This window comes from Mesoplodon bidens, assembly GCF_964165515.1.
Source record: "Mesoplodon bidens genome assembly, chromosome: X".
In the NCBI taxonomy this organism is placed as follows: domain Eukaryota; kingdom Metazoa; phylum Chordata; class Mammalia; order Artiodactyla; family Ziphiidae; genus Mesoplodon; species Mesoplodon bidens.
Window position 1 is genome coordinate 125,246,578 of NC_138163.1, and position 25,109 is coordinate 125,271,686.

Genomic DNA, 25,109 nt, shown 5'->3' on the forward strand with positions numbered 1-25,109 from the left:
GACAAAGAGTTCTTAGACTTACCACCAAAAATACAATACATACAAGGAAAAAAATTGTTAAATCACCTCATGAAAATTAAAATATTCTGCTGTGTGAAAGACCCTATTAAGCAATGAAAAGACAAGCTACAAGCTGGAAGAAAATATTTTCAAACATATCCAACAAAGGATTTTAATCCAGAATATATATATTTTAAAAACTCCTTAAACTGAACAGTAATAAAACAAACATTCAACTAGAAAATGGACAAAAGACATAAAAAGATATTTCACTGAAGAGGATACAGAGATGCCAAATAAGCAAATGAAAAGATATTCAACATTATTAGCCATTACAGAAATGCAAATTTAAGCTACCATGAGATCACCTACATACCTATCAGAATGGCTAAAATAAAAAATAGTTATAATACCAAATGCTGGTGAGCACATGGAGAAACGAGACCAGTCATACATTGCTGATGGGAATAGAAACCACTCTGGAAAAAGAGTATGCTAGTTTCTTACAAAACTGTATGCTCATTTACCATACAACTCAGCAATTACACTCTTGGGCATTTATTCCAGGGAAATAAAAACACATTCACAAAGAAACCTGTACATGAATGTTCAAAGCAGTTTTATTTGTAATAGCCCAAAACTAGAAACAACCTGAAGGTCCTTCAATAGGTGAATAAACCGTGACACCGCCACTCTGTGGAATACTACTCAGCAATAAAAAAGAACAAACTATTGGTCCACACGAAAACTTGGATGGGTCTCAAGGGAGTTAAGCTGAGTGAAAAAGGCTAATTTCAAAAGGTTATATACTATATCATTCCATTTAAATAGCATTCTTGAAATGACAAAATTACAGAGATAAACAGATCAGTGGTTGCCAGAGGACAGATAGAGGGGAAGGGAGGGATGCAGCTGTGGCTACAAAAAGATTGCATAAGGAATCCTGGTGATGAAACTGTTCTATATCTTGACTGTGGTGGTCACACAAACCTACACAAGTGATAGAACTACACTTGTGTAGTTGAAGGATATATGGAATCTATTATTTCTTATAATTGCATGTGAATCTGTATCTCAAGATAAAAATGTAAAGAAAATCAAGCAAGCAATAGGTGAAAATTAATGAAACAGGAAGTGAGGGTGGCAGTGTCCAATCTGATTCCAAGGTTTCAGGAGTTTTGCAGTCTTCCACAGAAACACACACCCCATTAGAAAATAATAGTGATTCTTCCTCAAGAAAAGGTCTGTGAGGAGGAAATGTGAAACACTCTTGACTGAACCAAGAGAATGGGTTTTCCAAATGAGACTGTCAGAGCAAGATGCAGTCAGATGGATTGGCAGGCTTATTGCTGTCCCCAGCTTCACCTTCCCCCGGTGCCCTGTTGGGTGGGAGGAAGCTTCTGATGAAGAGTAGATCAGTTAAAAGAAAAACAAAGAAGCTACATTTTTTTGCACATCTGAAAGTAGTAAGTATATCCGTGATCCTGCTACATATAACTAAAAATGCTAATACTAAAACCTTCTCTAACATAGTCTCTACAATTCCATCTCCAAATATCTATTATAGCGTATTTTGCTTAGATAAAGATGTACCAGTGAAGAATTCAAAAGACTAGGAAGGTCAGTGCAGCTAGAAGCTCTCAGAGAAGGCAGTGATGCAGATTGCTCTCTTAAAACTTTACTGAACAAAGAACACTCTCTAGAATATATGATGCGCTAGGTCTACATTGCATGCAATAAAGCTGAACATGACAGTAGTTCAATGTGAAATGTTAAACAAATTAGTATTTCTCACTGTACAAAACTGCTTATGTAGCTGCCGTGCAAGAATAAAGTACTAAGCTCAGCATTTTCACCAATCATCTGTGATGAGCTTTAAAAAAGATATTTGAAGAAATGGCTAGATTTCTTTGGTATACATTTCAAACAAATTAGTTACATGGATAATACTCAAACCTGTTTCAACCTCTCTTGCATTCCAGATAAAATCTTAGGACAAATATCAAAAATGCTAGCCACCCCAAAAGACTGTCAAACTCAAAAGAATATAAGTTCCGAAATAATGTTTATTCAGTAGGGTTTATTAAATTGGATAAAGGCAAGAACTGTCAGTTACTGCAAAATTCATGTAAGAACACTTAGTAGTCCAGCTCTAAGCATTTCTTTTAAATTTCTCACATTAATGAGTTCTGTTTACAGTACTAAAATTCTATCATTCAAGCTTCAATGATTACATTTCAGAAAAAGGAAATCATTTGTGACATCTTTCTACAAAAGAGAAAAAAATATAATGAATAGAACCAGTATATATAATACGATACACTAGGGGTGGGGGGGTTAGGGAAAAAACAGTGCTTTATTTTCACGGTAGAAATTATGTAACGTAAACATCCTTTTGACCCACACCAAAAAATCCACGAGAAAAGCTCAAATTTGAACACTGTGAGCATTATTTTAAAATCTATGTTTGTGAGTTTATACTGCATCTGTTTATACCAATACGTGGCAAATATCTATCACTTTCACATACACTGAACCATTCTAGGGGAATATGGGAGAGAAAAAGGCCTTACTTATGCATCACCTAGTGCAACTTTTACTTAGAATGCAAGTTGAGTCAACGATTTTAAATCTCAACACGTACCTGTTAATCCCTCTCTCTCCATCCTTCTATCCCAGACACCTCCAAAGAACCGTGGTAGTCTAATGTCTTTGTATCTGCTAGGCCTCACCACTGAGGTTGTTGAATACCACCTCCACTAAAACAAAAGTACACTGTCTATTGCACTTTCCTTTTCTTTAACAATTGAGCAGAATTCTAATGCTTTCAACCACGTGTGTAGATTTCTAGGTCATTTACACTGCTGCTGGCATGACTGCTGGATCTGCAGAACTGCTGCTGGGCTGCAATGGCCAGTGTCCAGTAGCTAGATTTTTTTAAGAATTCCGCTTGTCAACAGGGAAATCAAAAGGCTGTGTATGTGAGTTAGAAACGGTGCTTCCTGCCTGTCCCATTCGAACTTGCTATGTGCTGTAATTAGCAGGGCTCTGCTCACTTCCTTGTTTGCTGTAACTATCGCAGGAAGAACTGTTTCTGTCTCCAGGAACCAGCTTGTCCCTGTGAAGGGACATGGTGGAGAGAGCAACAGTTGATAAGGAGCCAATGGAGGGGCTTGGCAGACCAGATGTATTGTGGTAAGGCTCACGCTCTGGATTCTTCACATGGTCTTTAATCCTCTTGAGAAAGACAAAGAAAAGCTCTATGATATTCAAGGCAAGAGACACCAAGGACACCAGCGGCATGAAGAGGATGAAGATGCTTTTCTCTGTGGGGCGAGAGAGGAAGCAGTCCACCTGACGCGGCAGGGGTCTCATTTGCAAGTGTAAACCGCATTCAGGTGGAAGCCATAGATGTATCACTGGCTCAGCAGGAAAGCCACCTCAAAGACTGTCTTGAAGAAGAAACAGATGGTATAGGTTCACAGCAAGCCCCCCCTCATTTCCACCTTGCCATGTTCTTCAATGTCATACTTGAACTTCTTGATTTCAATTTCCTCCAAGTGCACCTCCACACTGGCACCATCGGTTGGGGCAACTTTGAGTTGCTCCTCTTTCTTGTTCAACTTCTCATCCTTTCGCATCACATAGATCGCGTGTGCTAGGTACAGAAGTGTGGGGACAGATGCAAATACAATCTGCAGGACCCAGAAGCACACGTGAGAGATTGGGAAGGACTCATCGTAGCAGACGTTTTCACAACTAGGCTGTCGAGTGTTACAACAAAAGGCAAACTACTCATCATCCCAGGTTGACTCAACTGCTGTCCCCAGTAGCAGGATTCAGAAAATGAAAAGGACTGAGAGCCACACCTTCCCTCCAGCTGTGGAGTAAGCTTGAACCCTGTCGAGGAGTTGGCCTAAGGCACGCCAGTCACTCATGCTGCCTGTTCGCTGTTCTTTCCCTTAAAAGTGAAGTAGGCACGCCAAGTGACTGCACTCCTTAGAGGACGAAGTAAAACGAAAAAGCAAGTTCAAGCACTCAAAACTGTCTAAACCTTACAAGTCTGCTACTCTTTGGTACCTTCCTCCTTCTTCCCCCTAATGAAAGGCAATTGCTGATACCTGATAAAAGCTTATGTGGATTCATTTTTCATACATGGTGAGTAAATACTCTTAAATAAGGATGTACATATATTGATAATGGGACAATTTACATAAATAGGGGAACAAAATAGACACATTTAAGTATCTTCAATTCCAGAATAAGGCAATCTCCAAAGATTAAAAACTCAAACACAGACACTGAATTAAAAATTTACATGCATATACTGACTGATTCATTTTCAGACATATCAGGGCCATCATCTCCCAAACAGATAATGATATTCATCCAAGCATTATTTATGGAGTGCCTACTAGGTGCCAGGTACTGTACTAGGCACTGGCTCCTACTGTGATTCCTTTGGAACTCACAATCAAATAGAGGAACAGATAATCAAAAGCACAGTATTTTATTGATTTTTTAATTACAATTAATTGTAAGATAAACCATTATTTTATTTAACATTCGGAAAGCAATCAAGGTATCCAGGGTAAGATGTGCCCCAATTTCAGAAATGTGGGGGGAAATGTATATCTTAGAATCAATGAAAAAGGCTAAGTGAGTAAGTGAATATACAATTGCAAATTTAAATAAGTGCCAAGAAGGAAACAAATAGGCACCAACAGAGATTACCACAAGGAAACCCAGATTAGAATGTATAGAGTCAGCCAAGCAAAGACTGGAAAAACCGCTGCATGTGAAGCAGCAGCATGGGCAAAAATCTGAAGAGTGAAGGACTCACTGTACTCAAGGAGCTAGCTCAAAAGCAGGCAGCATGGTTACCAGGTAGTAGGCAGAGGTAGCAGAATGGTGCCAGAGGGGGCTACCTCAGGCACCTGCTTGGCAGGAGCAGAGAATCCCAGAGGCAGAAAGTGAAATTACACTGTGAGGCTGGGGCAAGATTGAGGCCATTGGAGAAATTATTAATGGCAGTTCGGGAGCTCTAGGGGACAGTGGGAGGGTTGTGGGAGGAACCAGGATGTGATAGAGGGATGTACAGATCAGTACAGAGACAAGGGTTCTGGGCTAATGGACGGCCAGCGAGTTTCGGTGGTGACAGAAAGTAAAAGAGGATGTCAAGAATCATGGGTCTGGACTTCCCCAGTGGCGCAGTGGTTAAGAATCCGCCTGCCAATGCAGGGGACACAGGTTCGATCCCTGGTCCAGGATGATCCCACGTGCCGCAGAGCAACTAAGCCCGTGTGCCACAACTACCAAAGCCCGTGTGCCTAGAGCCCACGCACTGCAATGAAGAGTAGCCCCTGATCGCTGCAACCAGAGAAAGCCTGCTCACAGCAATGAAGACCCAATGCAGCCAAAGATAAAAATTTAAAAAATTAATTAATTAAAAAAAAAAAGAAAAGAATCATGGGTCCGATCCTGAGAGTCTCTGGAGAGGGAAATATGCAAGCTATACTAGTGCTGTGGTCCTGAATGCTGTGGTGAATAAAGGGGCATTTTGCAAGGGTAGCTGCCATTCCAGTTAGCAGGGAGTAGTAGCAAGATCAGGACTGAAAAAGAAGAGCTGCTACTCTCTCCTTATCTGAGAACTGAAGTCAGGTCTCTGCCAACAGGGGCCTCAATTTAAATACTTACTTACTGAATGTGGACCATTATCTTCATTTGAATTGTTAGCACATGGAAGCTTTTTTGTTAAGACTAAAATGCTGACACACTGTGTTCATTCTTGTGGGTTTCTTCTCAAGAGCTTTAAAAAAAAAAATCTCAGGAGGAGCAACTCTGATACCATCCACCAATCTGTTGAGAGTGGGTGGAACCTGGCATGGGGCACAACATACACCTGCTGTGCCACTACTGAAGACCTTCTATTCTTTCTCCATTTCCTCCTGACAGCACTCTTTCTTTATAAGAAACGTCTCTGAGCAAAAAGCCTAGGGAAAAGTTTCTGCCTCTAATTCAGAGCATGCCAAACAAACAGATCTTACTTTAAAACGGAGGACCACAGCTAACTGATTATTACATGGCGAAAATAATTATTTTCAACCAAATTATCTCAATACAGCACTGACTCATCATTTTTAAAACAAACTTTATTTAGTATATTAAGATAACATTCATAATATTTATATTTTAATTCTCCCACTTTAAAAAATTTAATTCCCAAAGGTAGATATTCATTTTAAACAATCAGGAAAATTAAAAGAGGAAAATATTTCTTAAAGTAAAAATAATATGAATTTGCCTACTAATAAGCAATCTTAAATACCATACAGCTTATTTGTTTCTTGGTGTAATGGCTGTTCCTCACAGTAGATTCAGTAAGAAAAATAAAACTTAAAATGAAACCTAAAAAGGGGGGACAAGGTTAATACAATTTACAATGTCTCATCTACCCAAAATTGGTTACAACTGTTCTCCAAGGATAAGAACTGAAGCCTCCCAAAATGCAATTTTTTACCAAGTAATCAAATTATAAGGCTTAAAAGTACACACAGTGCTTTCTCAGTTGCTTAAATAACACATTTTAGCCAAACTGTCCTCTATCACACAGATTCTGAAAGTAATCCTATTAAGCTAAAATCACCAAGATGTATAGTTTATGATTAATACATTCATCAAGGTTAATCGAAAATAGACCATTTGCAGCATGAGTTGGGCATTTATTCTCATTAGTTTTTCAAATTTAACCAATGCTTAGTCTCCAGAGATTTCAAAATGCCTTTAAAAATTGAGTTATTTCTTCAAAAACAAGTGGGGTAAAATAACAACAAATGAAGGTTAAAGAAAATAATCCCTGAAACTACTTTAGCATGGTTAAAGGTATCTGACAAAACAAAAAATAGTGCAGGGGACGGGGGGGTCGATAATTCTAGTTACTTTAGGATAAAGTTATTAGCAATTTTCTAGAACTACATTAAAGTTCTCAACTTTTTCAAATATTTTGCCTGGAAAAAGTTCTTACTAAGCACTTTGAAAATATACAGATCCGACATTCAAAGGGATGAAAATAACTGATCTAGCTAAGCAAATGGCTCATAGGCAAGTTAAAAGCCTCTTGTTGAACATTATTTTTAAACTGGACAAGGTATTTCCTATTTGAAAATATAAATATAAGATTTCAGGATCAGCTCCAACACATAAAGTGCTTGGATACTGTCACTCCTGTCCTTACAACAAAAAAAAAACCCTGAACAAACTGCCAATCAGCAACTTTTATTAGGCTTATCAGAGAATTGAGGACACAGGGCAAACTGAACTCTTGAATCTGGAGAAACAGGCAAATACAGAGAATCACATCCAAGATCAGCTTACCTGGAGCAGAAGGTGCTGGAGTTAATACACTAGTAAGAAAACTTAAATCGTAATTTTGACGAAGGCTTGTGAGTAAGAACCCCTGGGGGTCCAATCTTAGGAGAGCCTCTATACTCTCATGGCTTTACCTCCAGGAACCTCACCAGGTTCTGACTGTGAAGATACAAAAACAATCTCCTCCCTTTTTGGGTAAGAGGAAGAGAGAAGTGACGATTTTGAAATACACCCATGGGAAAAAGTAACAGTTTTGAAATAAACCCAGAAGGTTCTCCATAGCAAAGGCCAACACTCCAAGGGAAAATATACCAGAGCCTTCTGTACTGTCCTGGGAGAGGGGAAATTAGCCAACACAGACTTCTCTAGACTTGTTTCACCTAAAGGAAGCAGGGGTTGGGGGAAGGCTAAGAAATACTTCTGAAGGTTGCAGTCCAGGGCTCAGGCCCACCAAAAGACTAAGACTTGGTCCTAAGATTATAAAACACTTGCCCTTCCCCACACTCTACCACCACGTCACCAAGGTTCCACAGTAATCCAATAACAGTGGATTACAACAGAAAGAGTTGCAAGAAACAGACTCTATTTAAAAAGGACTTCTTAGGGAAACCCAAAGATAATGGGGGAGAAAATTTTAAAAATAAAGACACTGGAGGAAACTGAAGCCTCTGGCATCTACACCTACAACAAACATTAAACACAGTCTAGCTCCTAGCCAAATTAACATGAAACCTTATACCACAGGCCTATTTACCTCCATTTCTATTATCCAATATATCCTACCTGGCTTTTAAAAAACACTAAAAAGTATGCTAAAAGGCAAGGGAAAACAGAGTGTGAGGAGATTAAGCAAGCATCAGAACAAGACTTAGATATGGCACAGGTTTGGGGATTACCAGGGATAATTTCAGACAGGGAATTTAAAACAACTATGATTACTATGGTAAGCACTCTAATGGAAAAGGTAGACAACATGCAAGAACAGACAGGTAATGTAAGTATATAACTCTAAGGAAGAATTAAAAGGAAATGCTAAAAATCAAAAACACCATAACAAAAATGAATAATACCTTTAATGGGCTCATCAGTAGACTGGACATGGCCAAGGAAAGAATCAGTGAACTTAAAGATATGTCAAGAGAAACTTCCCAAATTAAAATGGAAACAGAAAAAAGAATTTTAAAAAGGAGAAAAGAATATCCAAGAACTATGGGACAATTACAAAAGGTGTCACTGGAATACCAGAAGAAGAATGAGACAAAAGAGAAAAAATATTTGAAGGAATAATGACTGAGAATCTTCTAAAATTAATGACAGACACCAAATCACACATCCAGGAAGCTCAGAGCACACCAAGAAAGATAAATACCCAAAAACTCTACACCTAAACATATCGTATTCAAACTACAGAAAACCAAACACAAAGAGAAAATCATGAAAGAAGCCAGAGGGGAAAAAAACACCTTACTTATAGAGAACAAGGATAAGAAGTACATTTGACTTCTTGTCAGAAGCCATGAAGTGAAATATTTAGTGTTGAAAGAAAAAAAAACAGCAACCTAGAAGGTATTCAGTGAAATTATCCTTCAAAATTGAAGGAGAAATAAAAACTTTCTCAGATAAACAAAAACTGAGGGAATTTGTCACCAGCAGACCTGCCTAGTAAAAACTGTTTTAAAAAGTTCTTCAGAGAAAGAAAACGATATAGGCCAGAAAGTCAGATCTACACAAAGAAAGAAAGACCATTGGAGAAGGAATAAATGAAGGTAAAATAAAATCTATTTTTCTTATTCTTAATAGATAACTGTTCTAAGTAATAATAGTAATAGCGTATTTGCTAATTATAGCAAATGGATAAGTAAAATGAAAGGTACCTGTACTATCTGAGAAGCAGAGTAGAGTTATCCGGTAGTGGACTTAGAAGATAAGTTGTAAATATACACTGTAAACTCCAGAGCAACAACTAAAAACGCTTCTTTAAAGAAATGTGATGGGGCTTCCCTGGTGGCGCAGTGGTTGAGAATCTGCCTGCCGATGCAGGGGACACGGGTTCGAGCCCTGGTCTGGGAAGATCCCACATACCGCGGAGCAACTAGCCCCGTGAGCCACAGTTACTGAGCCTGCGCGTCTGGAGCCTGTGCTCTGCAACAAGAAAGGCCGCGATAGTCAGAGGCCTGCACACCGCGATGAGGAGTGGCCCCCACTTGCCGCAACTAGAGAAAGCCCCTGCACAGAAACGAAGAGTCAACAGAGCCATAAATAAATAAATAAATAAATAAAATTAAAAAAAAAAAAAGAAATGTGATGGATATGCTAAGACGAGAGAAAACAGAATCATACAAAATGGTCAACTGAAACCAGGGAAGGTAGAAAAACGGGACCTGTTATTGTTTAAAAAAAAAGAAGTAGGGCTTCCCTGGTGGCGCAGTGGTTGAGAGTCTGCCTGCCGATGCAGGGGACACAGGTTCGTGCCCCGGTCTGGGAAGATCCCACATGCCACGGAGCGTCTAGGCCCATGAGCCATGGCTGCTGAGCCTGCACGCCTGGAGCCTGTGCTCTGCAACGGGAGAGGCCACAACAGTGAGAGGCCTGCATACAGCAAAAAAAAAAAAAAAAAAAAAAAAAGAAGAAGTATAACAAACAGAAAAGTTACAAACATGGTTCATATTAATCCAAGTATATTGATACTCACTTTAAATGTGAATGGCCTAAATATACCAATTAAAAGAGATTGTCAGAGTAGATTTTAAAAACTCACATTAAATATAAAGATACATCTAGGTTCAAAGCAAAGGGATAAAGAAAGATATACCATGTTAATATTAATCAAAAGAAAGCTGGAATAGCTATATCAGTTTTAGACAAAGTAGACTTCAGAATGAGAAAAATCATCAGGGATAAAGAGGGGCATTAGAAAATGATACACTCTCCAAGAAAGCATAACAATCCTTAATATGTATGCACCACACAAGACAGCATCAAAATATATAAGGGGCTCCCTCTGGGCCTCGGTCCTCTGCCCGCGTCCGCCAGAGCCTGTTGGTGTCCACTGACCAGAGTCTGCGAATTCAACGCTCCGAGCCCATCCGGACGGTCCCGACTCCCAGCTGTCTATCCTTCGAAAACACTAAGAATAATGTCCCTGCATCAGTTTTTACTAGAGCCAATCACCTGCCATGCCTGGAACAGGGATCGTACCCAGATTGCCCTTAGCCCCAATAACCATGAAGTCCACATCTATAAGAAGAACGGGAGCCAGTGGGTGAAAGCTCATGAATTCAAGGAGCACAACGGACACATCACAGGTATCGACTGGGCTCCCAAGAGTGACTGCATTGTCACTTGTGGGGCTGACCACAATGCCTATGTCTGGGGTCAGAAAGGTGGAGTCTGGAAGCCGACCCTGGCGATCCTGAGAATTAACTGTGCAGCCACTTTTGTCAAGTGGTCCCCGCTAGAGAACAAATTTGCTGTGGGCAGCAGAGCACGACTCATTTATGTTTGTTACTTCGAGTCAGAAAATGACTGGTGGGTAAGCAAGCACATAAAAAAGCCCATTCGCTCCACGGTCGCCAGTACACCCTGGGGCAGCAAGATGCCTTTTGGTCAGCTGATGTCAGAGTATGGTGGCAGTGGCACTGGCGGCTGGGTGAACGGGGTCAGCTTCTTCGCCAGCGGGAGCCGCCTGGCCTGGGTCAGCCACGACGGCACCGTGTCTGTTGTTGATGCCTCAAAAAGCGTGCAGGTCTCAACTCTGAAGACAGAGTTCCTGCCCCTCCTGAGTGTGTCGTTCGGCTCGGAGAACAGCGTTGTGGCTGCTGGCCATGACTGCTGCCCCATGCTCTTTAACTACGACAACCGTGGCTGCTTGACCTTCGTCTCCAACCTAGACATCCCGAAACAGAGCATCCAGCACAACATGTCGGCCATGGAGCACTTCCGCAACATGGACAAGTGGGCCACGACCAAGGACTGAAACACAGCCCTGGAGATGCTGCACCACAACAGCATCACTCGAGTGTCTATTTATGAGATGGACAAGCAAGACTGTCGCAAATTTTGCACTACTGGCATTGACAGAGCCATGACCATTTGGGATTTCAAGACCTTAGAGTCTTCTATCCAGGGCCTTTGGATACTGTGAAGCTGAGCGAGCCTCCCAGATCCAGCATGAGGACAGACAGGCTGCACCGAGCAACTCCGCCATTCACATGATGGGGAGGAGAGCCAGCCTCCAGGAAACACTGAAAACGCATATGGCGCAAACCTTGCTGTGTGTTTTGTTTGAGTGTAATTGGTGAAAGTGTTGGTTTTTTAAAAGCAGCAGTGATTTGGGGTGGGTTTTTTTTTGTTTTTTTCTTTTGCTATTTCATTCCATTCTTGACCAAAGCTTCTCTTTAAGTAGCTTATTATGGAAAATTGTCACACTAACTTAAAGGAAGGGGTGGGGGAGGTATATAAATTGTCTGTTAAAAAATTAAATAAAAATACTGAACAAAAAAAACAAAACAAAATATATGAGGCAATAGACCTGCAAAGAGAAACAGACAAATCCACTATTATAGTTGGAGACTTCAACACCCCCTTTCAGTAGGCAAAAAAAAAGAGAGAATAAAGATAGGTGAATTGAATAGCACCATCAAGCAACTAAATCTACCTGCCATTTACATAATACTTCATCCAACAGCAGCAGAATACATGTTCTCAAGCTCACGTGGAATATTCATCGAGATAGATCAAATTCTGTACCACAAAACACAAATTAGCAAATTTTAAAGAATAAAAATCATACAAAGTATTTTCTCACACCACAATGGAATTAACCTAGAAAACAATAACAAAAAGATAGATGGAAAAATCTCAAAATATTTTGCCATTAAACAACACATTTCTAAATAATACATAGGTCAAAGAGGAAATCTAAAGAGGACTTTTAAAATATTTTGAACTAAATGAAAATGAAAATACAAATCAAAATTTGTATGATGTAGCAAAAGCAGGGCTTAGAGAAAAGTTTATAGCACTGAAGGCATATATTAGAAAAGAAAACAAACTTAAAATCAATAACCTAAGCTTCTACCTTAGGATATAAGGCAAAGAAGGACAACTTAAGACTAAAGCAAATGGATAAAAGGATAGAACAATAAAAATTATAGCAGTAATCAATGAAATTGAAAACAGGAACTCAGTAGTGAAAAAAATCAATGGAAACAAAAGATGGTTCTCTGCAAAGACTGACAAAATTGATAAACCTCTAGCCAGGATAACCAAGAAAAAATGAGCGAAGACACAAATTATTAATATCAGAAATGAAAGAAGTGTCATCATTACCAACCACGTGGACATTAAAAGGATAATAAAAGAATATTATGAACAAATCTATGCCTTCACATTTTATAACTTAGATAAGTGGACCAATTCCTTAAAAGATACAAAATTTACACAAGGAATAATAGATAATCTGAATAGGCCTTTATCTATGGAAGAAACTCAAACTATAATTAATAAACTTCCCAGAAAGAAAGTCCCATACCTAGACGGTTTCACTGGTGAATTCTACCAAACATTTAAGGAAGAAATTAAGGAAGAAATTCTCTACAATCTCTTCCAGAAAGCAGAAGTAGAGAAACACTTCAAAGCTTACTCTATGAGGACACATTAGGGTACTACCAATACCAAAACTAGACAAAGACATTAAAGAAAGGCAAACTACATGAACACAGATGTAGAAATCCTCAACCAATATTATCAAATCAAATCCAGCAATGTATAAAAAGAAATACACATCTCAACTACGTGGGATTTATCCCAGGTATGCAAGGCTGGTTCAACATCCTAAATTCAATTCATAATCAACATATGAAAGTAAAAACACCACATGATCATACCAAGTGATACAGAAAAGCATTTGACAAAACCCAATACCCATTTGTGATAAATACTCTTAGCAATCTAAGAATAGAGAGAACTTCCTCAACTTGATAAAGAACCTCTACAAGAAACCTGCAGTTAACATCGTATTTAATGGTAAGAAACTGCATGCCTTCCCACTAAGCTCAGGAACCAGACAAGAATGTCCTCTCTCACCATCTGTATTAAACATTGTACTGGAAGTCATAACTAATACAAGACAAGTAAAGGAAGTAAAAGGTATACAGATTGGGAAAGAAGAAGTAAAACTATTTTGTTCACAGATGACATGACTGATTATGAAGAAAATCCCAAAGAATTTACCCCCCTAAAAACACTGGAACTAATACGCAATTCTAGCAAGGTCACAGGATACAAAGCTAATATACAAAAGTCAATCACTTTCCTATATACCAGCAAGGAACAACTGGAATTTAAAAATTAAAAACAGTACCATTTATACTATCACCAAAAGAAAAAAAGTACTTAGGTATAAATCTAACAAAACAATTGTAAGATATGTATGTGAAAAACTAAATAACTTTGTTGAAAGAAATCAAAGAGAAAAAAATCAAATGGAGACATATTCTGTGGTCATTGATTAGAACACACAATATTGTTAAGATGTCAATTCTCAACTTGATCTACAGATTCAGTGCGATCCCAATCCTAGCAAGCTATTTTGTGGATATCAACAAACTGATTTAAAAGGTAAAATAGAAAGGCAAAAGACCTGGAATAGCCAACACAATACTGAAAAAGAACAACAAAATTGGAGGACTGACACTACCTGACTTTAAGACTTACTACAAAGCTACAGTAAATCAAGACAGTATGATATTGGTGAAGAACAGACACACAGATCAATGAAACAGAACATAGAACCCAAAACTAGACTCAACACAAACACAGCTGATCTTTGATAAAGAAGCAGAGGCAATCCAATGGAGAAAGAAGTCCTTTCAACAAATGGTTGAAATAACCTAATCAAAAAATGGGCAAAGGACTTGACTAGACATTTCTCCAAAGACATACAAATAGCCAAGAGCACATGAAAAGATGTCCAACATCACTAATCATTAGTGTCATGCAAATCAAAACCACAAAATGATACCATTTTACATCAACTAGGATGGCTACAATAAAATAAAATAAGGAAACAAGTGTTGGCGAGGATGTGAAGAAATTGGAACCTTTGTACAGTGCTGGCAAGAATGTAAAGTGGTGCAGTCACTGAGGAAAACAGTTTTGTGGTTCCTCAAAAAAGTTAAACACAGAATTACCATATACCTAGCTAGCATTTCCACTTCTTGCTATATACCCCAAAAGAACTGAAAACGGGGACTCAAACAAAACTTGACCACAAATGTTCACAGCAACACTATTCACGATAATCAAAAGGTGAAAACAACCCAAATGTCCATCCACAGATAAATGGATAAACAAAATGTGATATGTCCATACAACAGAATATGACTCAGTCATAAAAAAGGAATGAAGTAATGATACAGGCTACATGGATGAACCTCAAAAACATTACACTAAGTGAAAGAAGTCAAACTCAAATGGTCACAAATTGTATGTCATTCCATTTATATGAAATATCCAGAATACGTAAATCTATAGAGAAATCAGATTGGTGTTTGCCAGGGGTAGAGAGAGGGAAAAACAGGGAGTGAGTACTTAATGGGTATGGGGTTTTCTTTTGGGGTGATAGAAGTGTTTTGGAACTTGATAGAGGTAGTGATTGTACAATATTGTGAATGTACTAAATGCTACTGAGTTGTACACTTTAAAATGGTTGGTTTTACATTACGTGAATTTTACCTCAATTTTTTTTAAAAGAAGGTCACAACATTGTAAATCAACTATTCATCGATTAAAAAAGAAAAAAAGAAGATGGGCCTATGAGGCTTACTTCCTGGCTCTACTACCTACTAACTTGTATGGCCTTCAGGAAATTAATCTATTATATTTGAGCATCAGTTTCCCTCATGTTAAAGGAAGGTAATTCTTTCTAACTTTTATAGTTGCTATGATGATCTAAAGAGTAATGAAAATAAAGCACCTAGCATAGGACTTCCCTAGTGGCACAGTGGTTAAGAATCCGCCTGCCAATGCAGGGGGACACGGGTTCGATCCCTGGTCCGGGAAGATCCCACATGCCGTGGAGCAACTAAGCCCATGTGCCACAACTACTGAGCCTGCCCTCTAGAGCCCACGAGCCACAATTACTGAAGCCCGCACACCTAGAGCCTGTGCTCTGCAACGAGAAGCCACCACAGTGAGAAGCCCGCGCACCTCAATGAAGAGTAGTCCCTGCTCGCAGCAACAAAGACCCAACACAGCCAAAAACAAACAAATAAATAAATAATTTATATTTTTTAAAAAAAAGCACCTAGCATAGCACAATGCCTGGAAGTTAAGAGGTACTTGAAACAGAGATTATTACTATTGCTTCTTAACTTAATTTCTCATTTATGGCCACTTGAATTATATTAGGAAGATATCTCAAGTTTTTTTGTCTCCAAAGAATTTAACTCTTCATATTTGTGAGAATGTCCTTCTCTTGAACTCAAGTAATCTTTCATAGTCTCAGTGGAGACTGTTTTCTTCTTTGTATTCCTTTTGGATGAAAAGAGAGCTATTCAGGCCAGTGATGGAACACAGTCAGGGTGAATAGATTGTATATGTCTCTGTATGTCCAGTTCCTAGCAAACTCCACTTCTCCGTTCTGACAGTTGATCATGAACGAAGTAACCAATATAAAATTTCCTACTTAGCCAGCCAAAAGATTTACCCAAGCCCAGCTCAAGGGAAAAGTAATTTTCAGTGGAAGTTCCACACTTTATTAATTCTATTCCTCAAACTCCAAGAGCACCAAGGGCAAAGAGACAAATAGAAACTGAGATTGTTGGTCCACTGAGGCCACTATGCTGTTTCCACTGTATTCTCCTAGTTAGGGCTGCTCAGCATTAGAAGTCAGCAAACTTTTTCTGTTTAGGAAGGGCCACAAAATAAATACTGTATTTTAGGCTTTGTATGTCATACGGTCCCTGTTGCAACTACTTAACTCTGTCATTTTAGCGCAAAAGCATCCATAGAAAATACGTAAATGAATGAGTATGGCTATGTTCCATAAAATAAGAGGCGGGCCAGATTTGGCCCACAGGCACTCAAAAGATTTTTCTTAAACAAATATTTGGTTGAATTTTACTTTGTAATACCATGCCTAGAACACAGTGCTTTAAGTACAGGAGGTAGAAAAAAATTTTAATTTGATTTTTTTAATTAAAATGCTTTAACATAGGAAACAAACCTTTAAATTAAGAAATAGTGGGCTTCCCTGGTGGCGTAGTGGTTAAGAATCCGCCTGCCAATGCAGGGGACACGGGTTCCAGCCCTGGTCCGGGAAGATCCCACATGCCATGGAGCAACTAAGCCCGTGCGTCACAACTACTGAGCCTGCGCTCTAGAGCGCGTGAGCCACAACTACTGAGCCCATGAGCCACAACTACTGAAGCCCGCATGCCTAGAGCCTGTGCTCCGCAACAAGAGAAGCCACTGCAATGAGAAGCCCGCGTGCTGCAACAAAGAGTAGCCCCTGCTTGCCGCAACTAGAGAAAGCTCGTGCACAGCAACAAAGACCAAACACAGCCAAAAAATAAATAAAATAAAATAAAAATAAATTTTAAAAAAAGAAATAGTAAAGCTCAAAAGCACTGCAGAATATGAACTATAGTTTCTAATGGTATTTCAGGGGTGGGTTACTTTTTATATAAAAATAGATCCCCATGTACTACTTTCCAGTTACTGATTTCAACAACTGATAAAGAGTTATGCTTAACTATTTTAAAGTGTCCAGTATACGGGCATTTGTTGATCAGTTCCTTTTCTTACATTTCCAGTGAATATATATTTCAGGCTGTGTAGAAAAATGATTCACACTCGTTTTTGGTTCCTGAAGTTTTAAAGTCACATTAAAGAACTAGTTAAATCCCTTAAGCAGAGACATTTATCAAAGACGAATGAAATTACTCATCTTAAGAAGATGTAGAAAGAATGTTCTTTCTCTCTTTTTTTAAATGTTTATTAATTTATTTATTTGACTGCTCCGGGTCTTAGTTGTGGTGTGCAGGCATGTGGGACCTAGTTCCCCGACCAGGGATTGAACCCGGGCCCCCTGCACTGGGAGCACAGAGTCTTAACCACTGGACCACCAGGGAAGTCCCAAGAATGTTCTCTTAAAGAAGGAAATAATTTTGTTTTATGATTGGCAGAAAAGGGGACTTTAAAGTCCATCTAGTGCTCCAGCCAACTCGGCCTCTGGACTGGGGGGCTGTGGAGTAGGGGGGGGGGAACTGAGTCACTATAAGAAGGACAAATGAGGTAAAGCCTTCTGTGTAGACAATGCATGCAGAGCTAGTAGTGGGGCTAGTTCTAATTTGACCATTCCCTTATCTCATTTACTAAAAAACAAACAAACAAACAAAATCCAGATTAGGACGATGAGGATAAAGGCAACAAGGAAGCCTGCAAAAGCCCCAGATTCTTCTGGTTCCCTGAAGAAGTCAGACTCATCTGGAAATTGACACCTGAGCCATTGTTTCTTTTACTGATAACAAGACAACAGAAACATGGGTAGTTTTTCCTATATCAACAGACTAGCGGAATTGGAAATACAAAATATTATAGTACAAAGAAGTACGATTTTGGTGAGACTTTTGTCGTGTTCCAGAGACTGTTCTACAGTCAATTGGATCAGCAACAAAAACCTGGTCAGATAGGAAACCACACAGAAGTAATGGTTCTACATGAGTGCCTCCGTAAGAAGAGGCAGATGTTTTCCCCCATTAATGATTCCTACTATCTTTGTTCCTGACCTGAAGTCCAGTTTAACACTGACATCTCATTAATCTTCATAACCTGCAGTAAATTCACATAATTTCAGACAGTGCAATTACCTAAAAAAAGATTATGATAAAATAATCAATTAATACTGAAATACTTCCAGCTTCTTACAATCTTTATGAAAAACCCCAAGCCTCGCTATAATCTTCTTCAAATGCTAGAAATTTTGTACACAAAAGCAAGAAACTACATCTTATTTTTATTTAAATAAGGAGGAATAAAATGACAAAGTAAATAATATAATATCCCATATATTCTGTTTCTCATTGTTGACATCTTTTTTAAGTTTTAAAAACTCAAATAACATGTAAAACCTAAAACTAAAAATTAAGGAAAAACATGTTTTATTTAATGTGGGAAAAAACAAGTTTATTTTGGTCTAGTAGAAAATAACTGTATGGTTTTAGATGGCAACTATAAATAATCTGTTATATTGATAATGGTTCATTGACTTTTCCTCAAGCATCTTCTCAAAATAGTTTGATTTAAAAAAAGTAACCAAATCATCATTCAGCTTTTTGGTGGAAAAATAAAATTAATCTGAAAAAGAAAAATGGAATCATTAATCCAAAATGCATATTGCTTCCTAAAAATGAAGGCTTATAACAAAAGACAAATTTGTGAATATTAAGTAATAACAAACATCCAAAGAATGCCTTTTAGTAGGGGAAAATATGGGTATTCCTAACTAGAAAATATTTAATCAAATCTACTCTTCCTACAACTCTCAAAAGAGAAAAATGACACAGTCCAGATCTTCTCTATCTACTCTCTCCTTACCCTCTTGCAATTTGGCATTAATGTATCATTTGACTTAAAGAAGTCATTAATAAATGGCATTCTTAAATGAAATGGATTTTCTCACCCCTCAATCCTTATCATTATGGATCTTTTTTATGGATTTTTAACACTATTGGTGAATACCATTTTAAGAAAATCTTTCTTCCTTGCTTTCAAGAGGTCTACTCCCTCTCCTTTCAGTATGATCATTTTAAACACGTCTTTCACTCTGCTCTGTACTCCCTCTTGGAAGGTTCATATCATTTCACACTTCCACCTCAGGTTCAAGGTAGCCATTTCTGGAGTCAGATCAAAGCCTGGTTTCACCACTTATCAGCTGCATAATCTTGGCCCCATTACATAGCCTCTCTGACTCAGTTTCCTCATATGTAAAATAGGGATGAGAGTGGGGATTGTGGGGATTAAATGTAAAACATCAAACAGAGTGCCTATCTACCATATATGGTAGATGCTCAATATGTGGTATTTACTAATATCAGGTTTGGTATTCTATTGACATTTTATTCTTTATTATGAAAGCCAAACTCATTATCTCTCCCTCCAAACTTATACACCCTTTACAAGTTTCCCAGTCAGATAAATGATACTAATGCTTTTCCAGTTTACCACAAATCCTTGGGATCATCTTTAATCCCTCCACAGGGACCCGCCACTGTGCAAAAGCTCTCTACAGTGTCCTTCCTTTTTGGTTCTGTAATTTAAGTCAAGTTTATCATTTATTTAATACTTAAAGCTGTACCCCAGTACTGGATTATTCACAGCTTTGTATAACTAGCTATTCAAGAGCATTCGTTACCTACTACTTCAAAACAAACAAAAACTTCTCATAAGTCAACCCCGGCCATAGGAAAGGAACTACATGAATCAGCACTTCTCTGTCCTAGGCTCAATTAGCATCAATCTCCAACCTCTCTCTATCCTCTCTCTTGCCTAAAGTTCTAATCGCATCTCCCTATTTCATCTCCATTCCATTCTCCCTACTTTGTTGTGAGGATGACCTTTTTGAGTTTCTGGGAAGAAAAGTGTACTGTAAAACATGCCTCCCCTCTCACAGGCACTTCAAAGCAGACACGTAAAGAAAAAGAAAATCAGCAATGCACATTTACAGGGCAAAGGTCCAAGCCAGAACTTCTTCCAAGTGCGAGTAATCATAAAGCTCCATAAGGAGTTTAATAGTCACTGCTAAGAGTATTCATATACATGCCAATATGCATATATAACAATAAACAGAAGTTGTCAAAAAGAGAGTACAGTTACATTTTTCTTTTTTAATTGAGCAGCATTTATTTCAGTAAATTAAGAAGTATGATCTTTGGTCTGGAATAGCCCAACATCATATTATGTTCACAAAAGACAAGATATATCTGTTTATAAACATGACCTCTAAATTTCTTGCAACAGGACACAGATTAAAACAGTGACTTTCTTTCATACTTGTTCAAATACACCATATGCTAGGAATTATTTAATTGTATATACAATCATAGCCAACATTCTCAGAAAGAGATCAAATTTATGCATGTGATCACATATACCTGTGTAAGTAATCACAAGAGACCTGATTTATACATTTTTATAAGTATTTTATTAAAAATTTAAAAGGTATGCAAAATATATGCGCATGATCACTTTACACATAATAAGCACAAAAGGGAGGATTATATCCATTTTTGACTATAATATGAGATTTCATAGTTATCCATTCGTTTGATCCTAACGGGTAAATCTTATCAGAAGCATCAAATTCTCTATTTTTGGACAGTGGGGTAAAGATTTGAAGGCCTGATTCTAGCTGAAAAAAGGGTATACTGTAAGAAGTCTAATGATTAAACAGTTGCAAATTCTAGAAAGAATTTTATATTACTGAGTTCGGCACTAATTTATGCTTCAAATTTTCCATCCAGTGCTATCTTTTTAGGTACATGAAAGGAAAAAGCAACGATATTCAGACAGCTGGTCTGTAGGGCCCTCACTTAGTGAAGGGCAGTAAAAAAGAGGTGTTTTTTTTAGATGCGATCTCATTTACAGCAATCTCACAGGTTATTTTTTATCTATTCTTCTATCTATTCAGACAGACCATAAGACATACAAGGGCAAGAAAACTATGGTTTATTCATCCTTGTAACTCAAAATGCCTTGCACATGGCCACTAAGAATCAGAGTTCACATTTAGAGTCGGTTTCCCAAGAGCAGAGATGCCTGTTCTCGTCCACTTTCACTCCGAGCCCATCTTGCTGGCACTAATAGTGTGTATTATGAGAACGAGGTACCGTTAACAAGCATGTTTTAACAAATGAGTAAACCAGATATATGGAAAGATAAAAACAATATATTCAACTAATAAACTTTATTTGCACATAAAAGGCAGGAGAGCTTAGATAAGGTCATGCATATGGTTGATTCTCTGTTGTGCAACGGAAACTAACACAGTATCGTGAAGCAATTATACTCCAATAAAGATCTATTAAAAATTTTTTTTAATTTAAAAAAAAGAAAGTATAGGGGAAAAGGTCACGGGAAGAAGTGTGACAATGACTGAGAGAAAATACTGTTGGAAGATTTGTCATTATATATCAGAAATCCCTGGGTTTTAAAATTCAAGGATTAAGACTAAGAACTGAAGCTTCCATTTGCTACGCTGTATCAACAGAGCCATAGTACAAAAAGGGGTATTATGTTCATGAAAGAGTCAAATTTAATTTGGACACTAACAACCTATTTCCCCTGAGTAGTATCTACCCAAGAATTTTATTTTTTTAAAGCTTCCTAAATTTATTTTAACTCAAGGCACCTCCTTAAAAGCACAGCACTTCACTAGAGAGCTATTTGTTTAATTTCAAACTGCAGTGATATTTCTTAATTAGGAATTTAAGGTGCTAAATTTATTTTGATTATATTTAATTTATTATTTTAAATTCTTAGTCATCCTGAATCAAGAGCCAACAGTATTCAAACCATTTTTTTAGGATTTACTGGCAGAGATCTTCAGATAACTATTATCAACATAAAATAACTCAAACACCCAATTTCAAGAATAATAGAAAATTCTTTGAATTAAAGAGATTTGTGATGTAAAATCCAAAATACATCAACTGTCATGAAGCCTTAAATTCAAAATGTAAGTAATATTTTGTACAATGGGACAGAAAAAGCAAACATAAAAATTATATCATCTTTATGTATGTGTGTCTATATATATATATATATATATAGACACACACACACACACACATACATATATGTTATGACAGATTGACAGATTTGAGAGTTTAAATTAAATGGCTTAGGCTAAATTGCTAAGCTCATCTCAGATATAAATTATATCATTATAAAATATCACAAAAAACTTTAAACCTTGGCCTTAACAAATTATACACAAAATAGTATGAGGTCAGATATTAATATTCAAACTAGGTATACCATAATAGAAAAATATTTAACCTAATGTTTGAAATTGTTACAGGTTCAACACTTGCCATCTTAAAGGTAGTCTCTGAGTAAAACATCCTCAACACTGAGCAACACCTATGGAAACTTGAAATAACCTCCCTGAATAACTGGTGATTGTTAATCATAGTCAAATAATCTATATATATAAGATTCATTTCAAGGCTGTTCAAGGGTGATCAACCACAGCTAATAGTCAATCATACACTATTACCCCAAGCCCTATTTCATAACCAAACACCTATCCACTACCCTTCAAAATCTGGATTCTGACCCAATAAGCAATCTAAGTTATTGGGTCTACAAGAAAAATATTGACATGAAACTCCTCCTTGCTCTTAAGTACTTGAACATAAATTAAATCTGTCACTACTTTGATTTCTTCTCTACCATCTTTTCTCTCTTCCCATTAGGCAGCTTTTCACCTACACATAGGTCAGTTGAAAAAAAGAGCACATGACTGTAAAGAACTAACTACTTAATCATGATAAAGCTTACCCAAAGTAGTCTCTTTTTTCAGGGTTCCCATATTAATTCTCCTTTATTAAGCATCATCATCATCATAGCCAGTTTTAATTATATGCCCACATGCACAGAACACTACATTAGTTTCAAAACAGTTAAACATATATAGATATTTTCTTTTTAAAAACTATGTACTTACCTTGTGTCTGCATTTAAGTACAACTCCATAGGCTCCTATAATAAAAAGAAGTAAACAATTAGGGGCACGTATACAAATTACAGCTCTTGGAGACTGTAGAATCAAAGTTCTATTATATTTACATTGGTTATCAATATATGGTATAATAATGATTCATAAAATGATAATATTCTGCAGTGAAAATGCAATGAGCCATATACAAAGAGAGCATGAATATTTATTATACATTTTTTATAAACCAAGAGTATAAGCAACCCATTTCCCCAACAAGTGCATATTCTTAAATGTTTCTCTTTTTAAAGAAAATTTCACTTGAGGCATTTTTAAACTTAAGTTTAAAAATTTCTAGAGACAAGATTTGGACACAAGAACTTTAACAGTAAATTAAAATTACCTCAAAAGATTCTAGGGAACTCAAACTTTAAGAGTTAATGGCTTCACAAAGGTAGGCTCAAGCATGGAGCCTACCAAATATGTTCTCTGTCCTAGGAGACATTTAAATTCTCTTCTAAGATACTGGAATGTTTTCCCTGACTGGCAAAATAGTACAGGCCTCACCTCAGCATTCCAATTAATAACTAGTAGGAGTTGCTAAATTTTTGCCATAAATATTAAAATCAATGGCACCAGCAGAGGGGTCCAAGGATCTCTGGCCATTTATAGCCAAGCACTCCCACTTTCTTTGATATATTTCAAATGAGATACATCACTACCTTTTGGGTTACTTATACTATTAACTAGCCAGTAAGCTACTTCCTTAGAGGCAGAACACAGAGTTGACGGCAAGAAAATTGAGGCAAAAGTTATAATGTGAAAAAATTTAATTAGGAGAATCAAAATATAATATATGATAACTGAAGTTTGTAGAAATGATTGACATTTACAGACGGGCAAAGCCCGTGTTCATCTCTGAGAAGAGGACTTCAGGGAGATGAAATTAGGAAATGTGTCTCCAACAGAGTCTGGAGAGCCAGAGTAAGTCTCCCTCACCCGGTAGAGATGGATGAATCTTATTATCACAGTTAGGATGAACCCAGCCATTACAGCCATCCAACTCAACTCCACAATCACCAGGCAATCATCCAATCCTCATTTAACTGCCCATGCTAGTTTTTCTGTGGGGTAAAAATGCACTGCTTAGGCTGTAGGGATGTAGAGTTTGCTTGACAGTTTTTAATTTCCTTAATATATATGTATTTCATAGCCAGAAAAGCACCTGAGGTAGTTTACAAAGAAAAAAAAACATATAGCAATGATGGTTCTGACTACAACTTAAAACTGACATATTCTGATTTATATAACAGTCTGGTAGTTTTAGTTAATCTAAGCCGATCCCTGAGAAGATTATCACCTGTGGGTATAATAAGAAAAACAAGGCTATGATCCAGAAAAACGTAGGCCCAGAATCTGGAACATTCCAACCCTGTTACACCCAAGGAGCTGACCTTCTCCAGCGAGTAGCTTTACGGCATGTCTCTATGATACTTTTGAAAAAACAAAAATAAAAATAATAAAGAAAGCAGGTATTATAAAATTAATAGTAGATTTAAGACATTGAAAATGAATTTTATCTACATAATTAATATCAATGAAAAACAGGAAAAGGAGTTGACTGGTGAAGGAAGAAGGATCCATTCTTTTTATATGGTTTCAAACTTCGGACCCTGAAGCAAACACCCAATGATTAGACAATATTTTAATTCTTTCTATTTATTTGAAAATGATTTAACAACTTAATATTAAAATCCAGAACAACTATCCTGTTGACATAGGTAAATTTTAAAACTTCTTTTGAAATTCAAAATATACTTGAAAATTCTGAAATATCAAGTTTTTGTAATATTTGCTTTAAAGATATAGATGCTAAGAAACCATAATTATAAATCACTTATACCGTGTTAACAGAATCATTTATCAAAATCTCCATAAAGTTATCTTTAAGTCAAGAGCAAAAATTACTAACAAGGAAAAATCAGGAAGATTTATGAAAATGAATGACCATATTTCA

The 25,109-nt window shown here is 37.3% G+C and overlaps 1 protein-coding gene and 2 pseudogenes across 5 annotated transcripts in view; 1 reads left to right on the forward strand and 2 right to left on the reverse strand.

Annotated features, from left to right (window-relative positions):
- Nucleotides 1-25,109, reverse strand: part of CDKL5 (cyclin dependent kinase like 5) — a 187,525-nt gene that overhangs the window by 100,233 nt on the left and 62,183 nt on the right. For all 3 annotated transcript variants that reach the window (XM_081222836.1, XM_081222834.1, XM_081222835.1), the window contains one exon: nucleotides 23,102-23,136. In XM_081222836.1, coding sequence (XP_081078962.1) covers nucleotides 23,102-23,136 — 35 coding nt within the window. The remainder of the gene's footprint in view (nucleotides 1-23,101; nucleotides 23,137-25,109) is intronic.
- LOC308609223 (gap junction alpha-1 protein-like) lies at nucleotides 2,938-3,938 on the reverse strand (annotated as a pseudogene). Its single transcript has one exon. The product of its transcript is annotated as a gap junction alpha-1 protein-like (transcript).
- LOC308608886 (actin-related protein 2/3 complex subunit 1A-like) lies at nucleotides 10,428-11,579 on the forward strand (annotated as a pseudogene). The gene has a single exon. The product of its transcript is annotated as an actin-related protein 2/3 complex subunit 1A-like (transcript).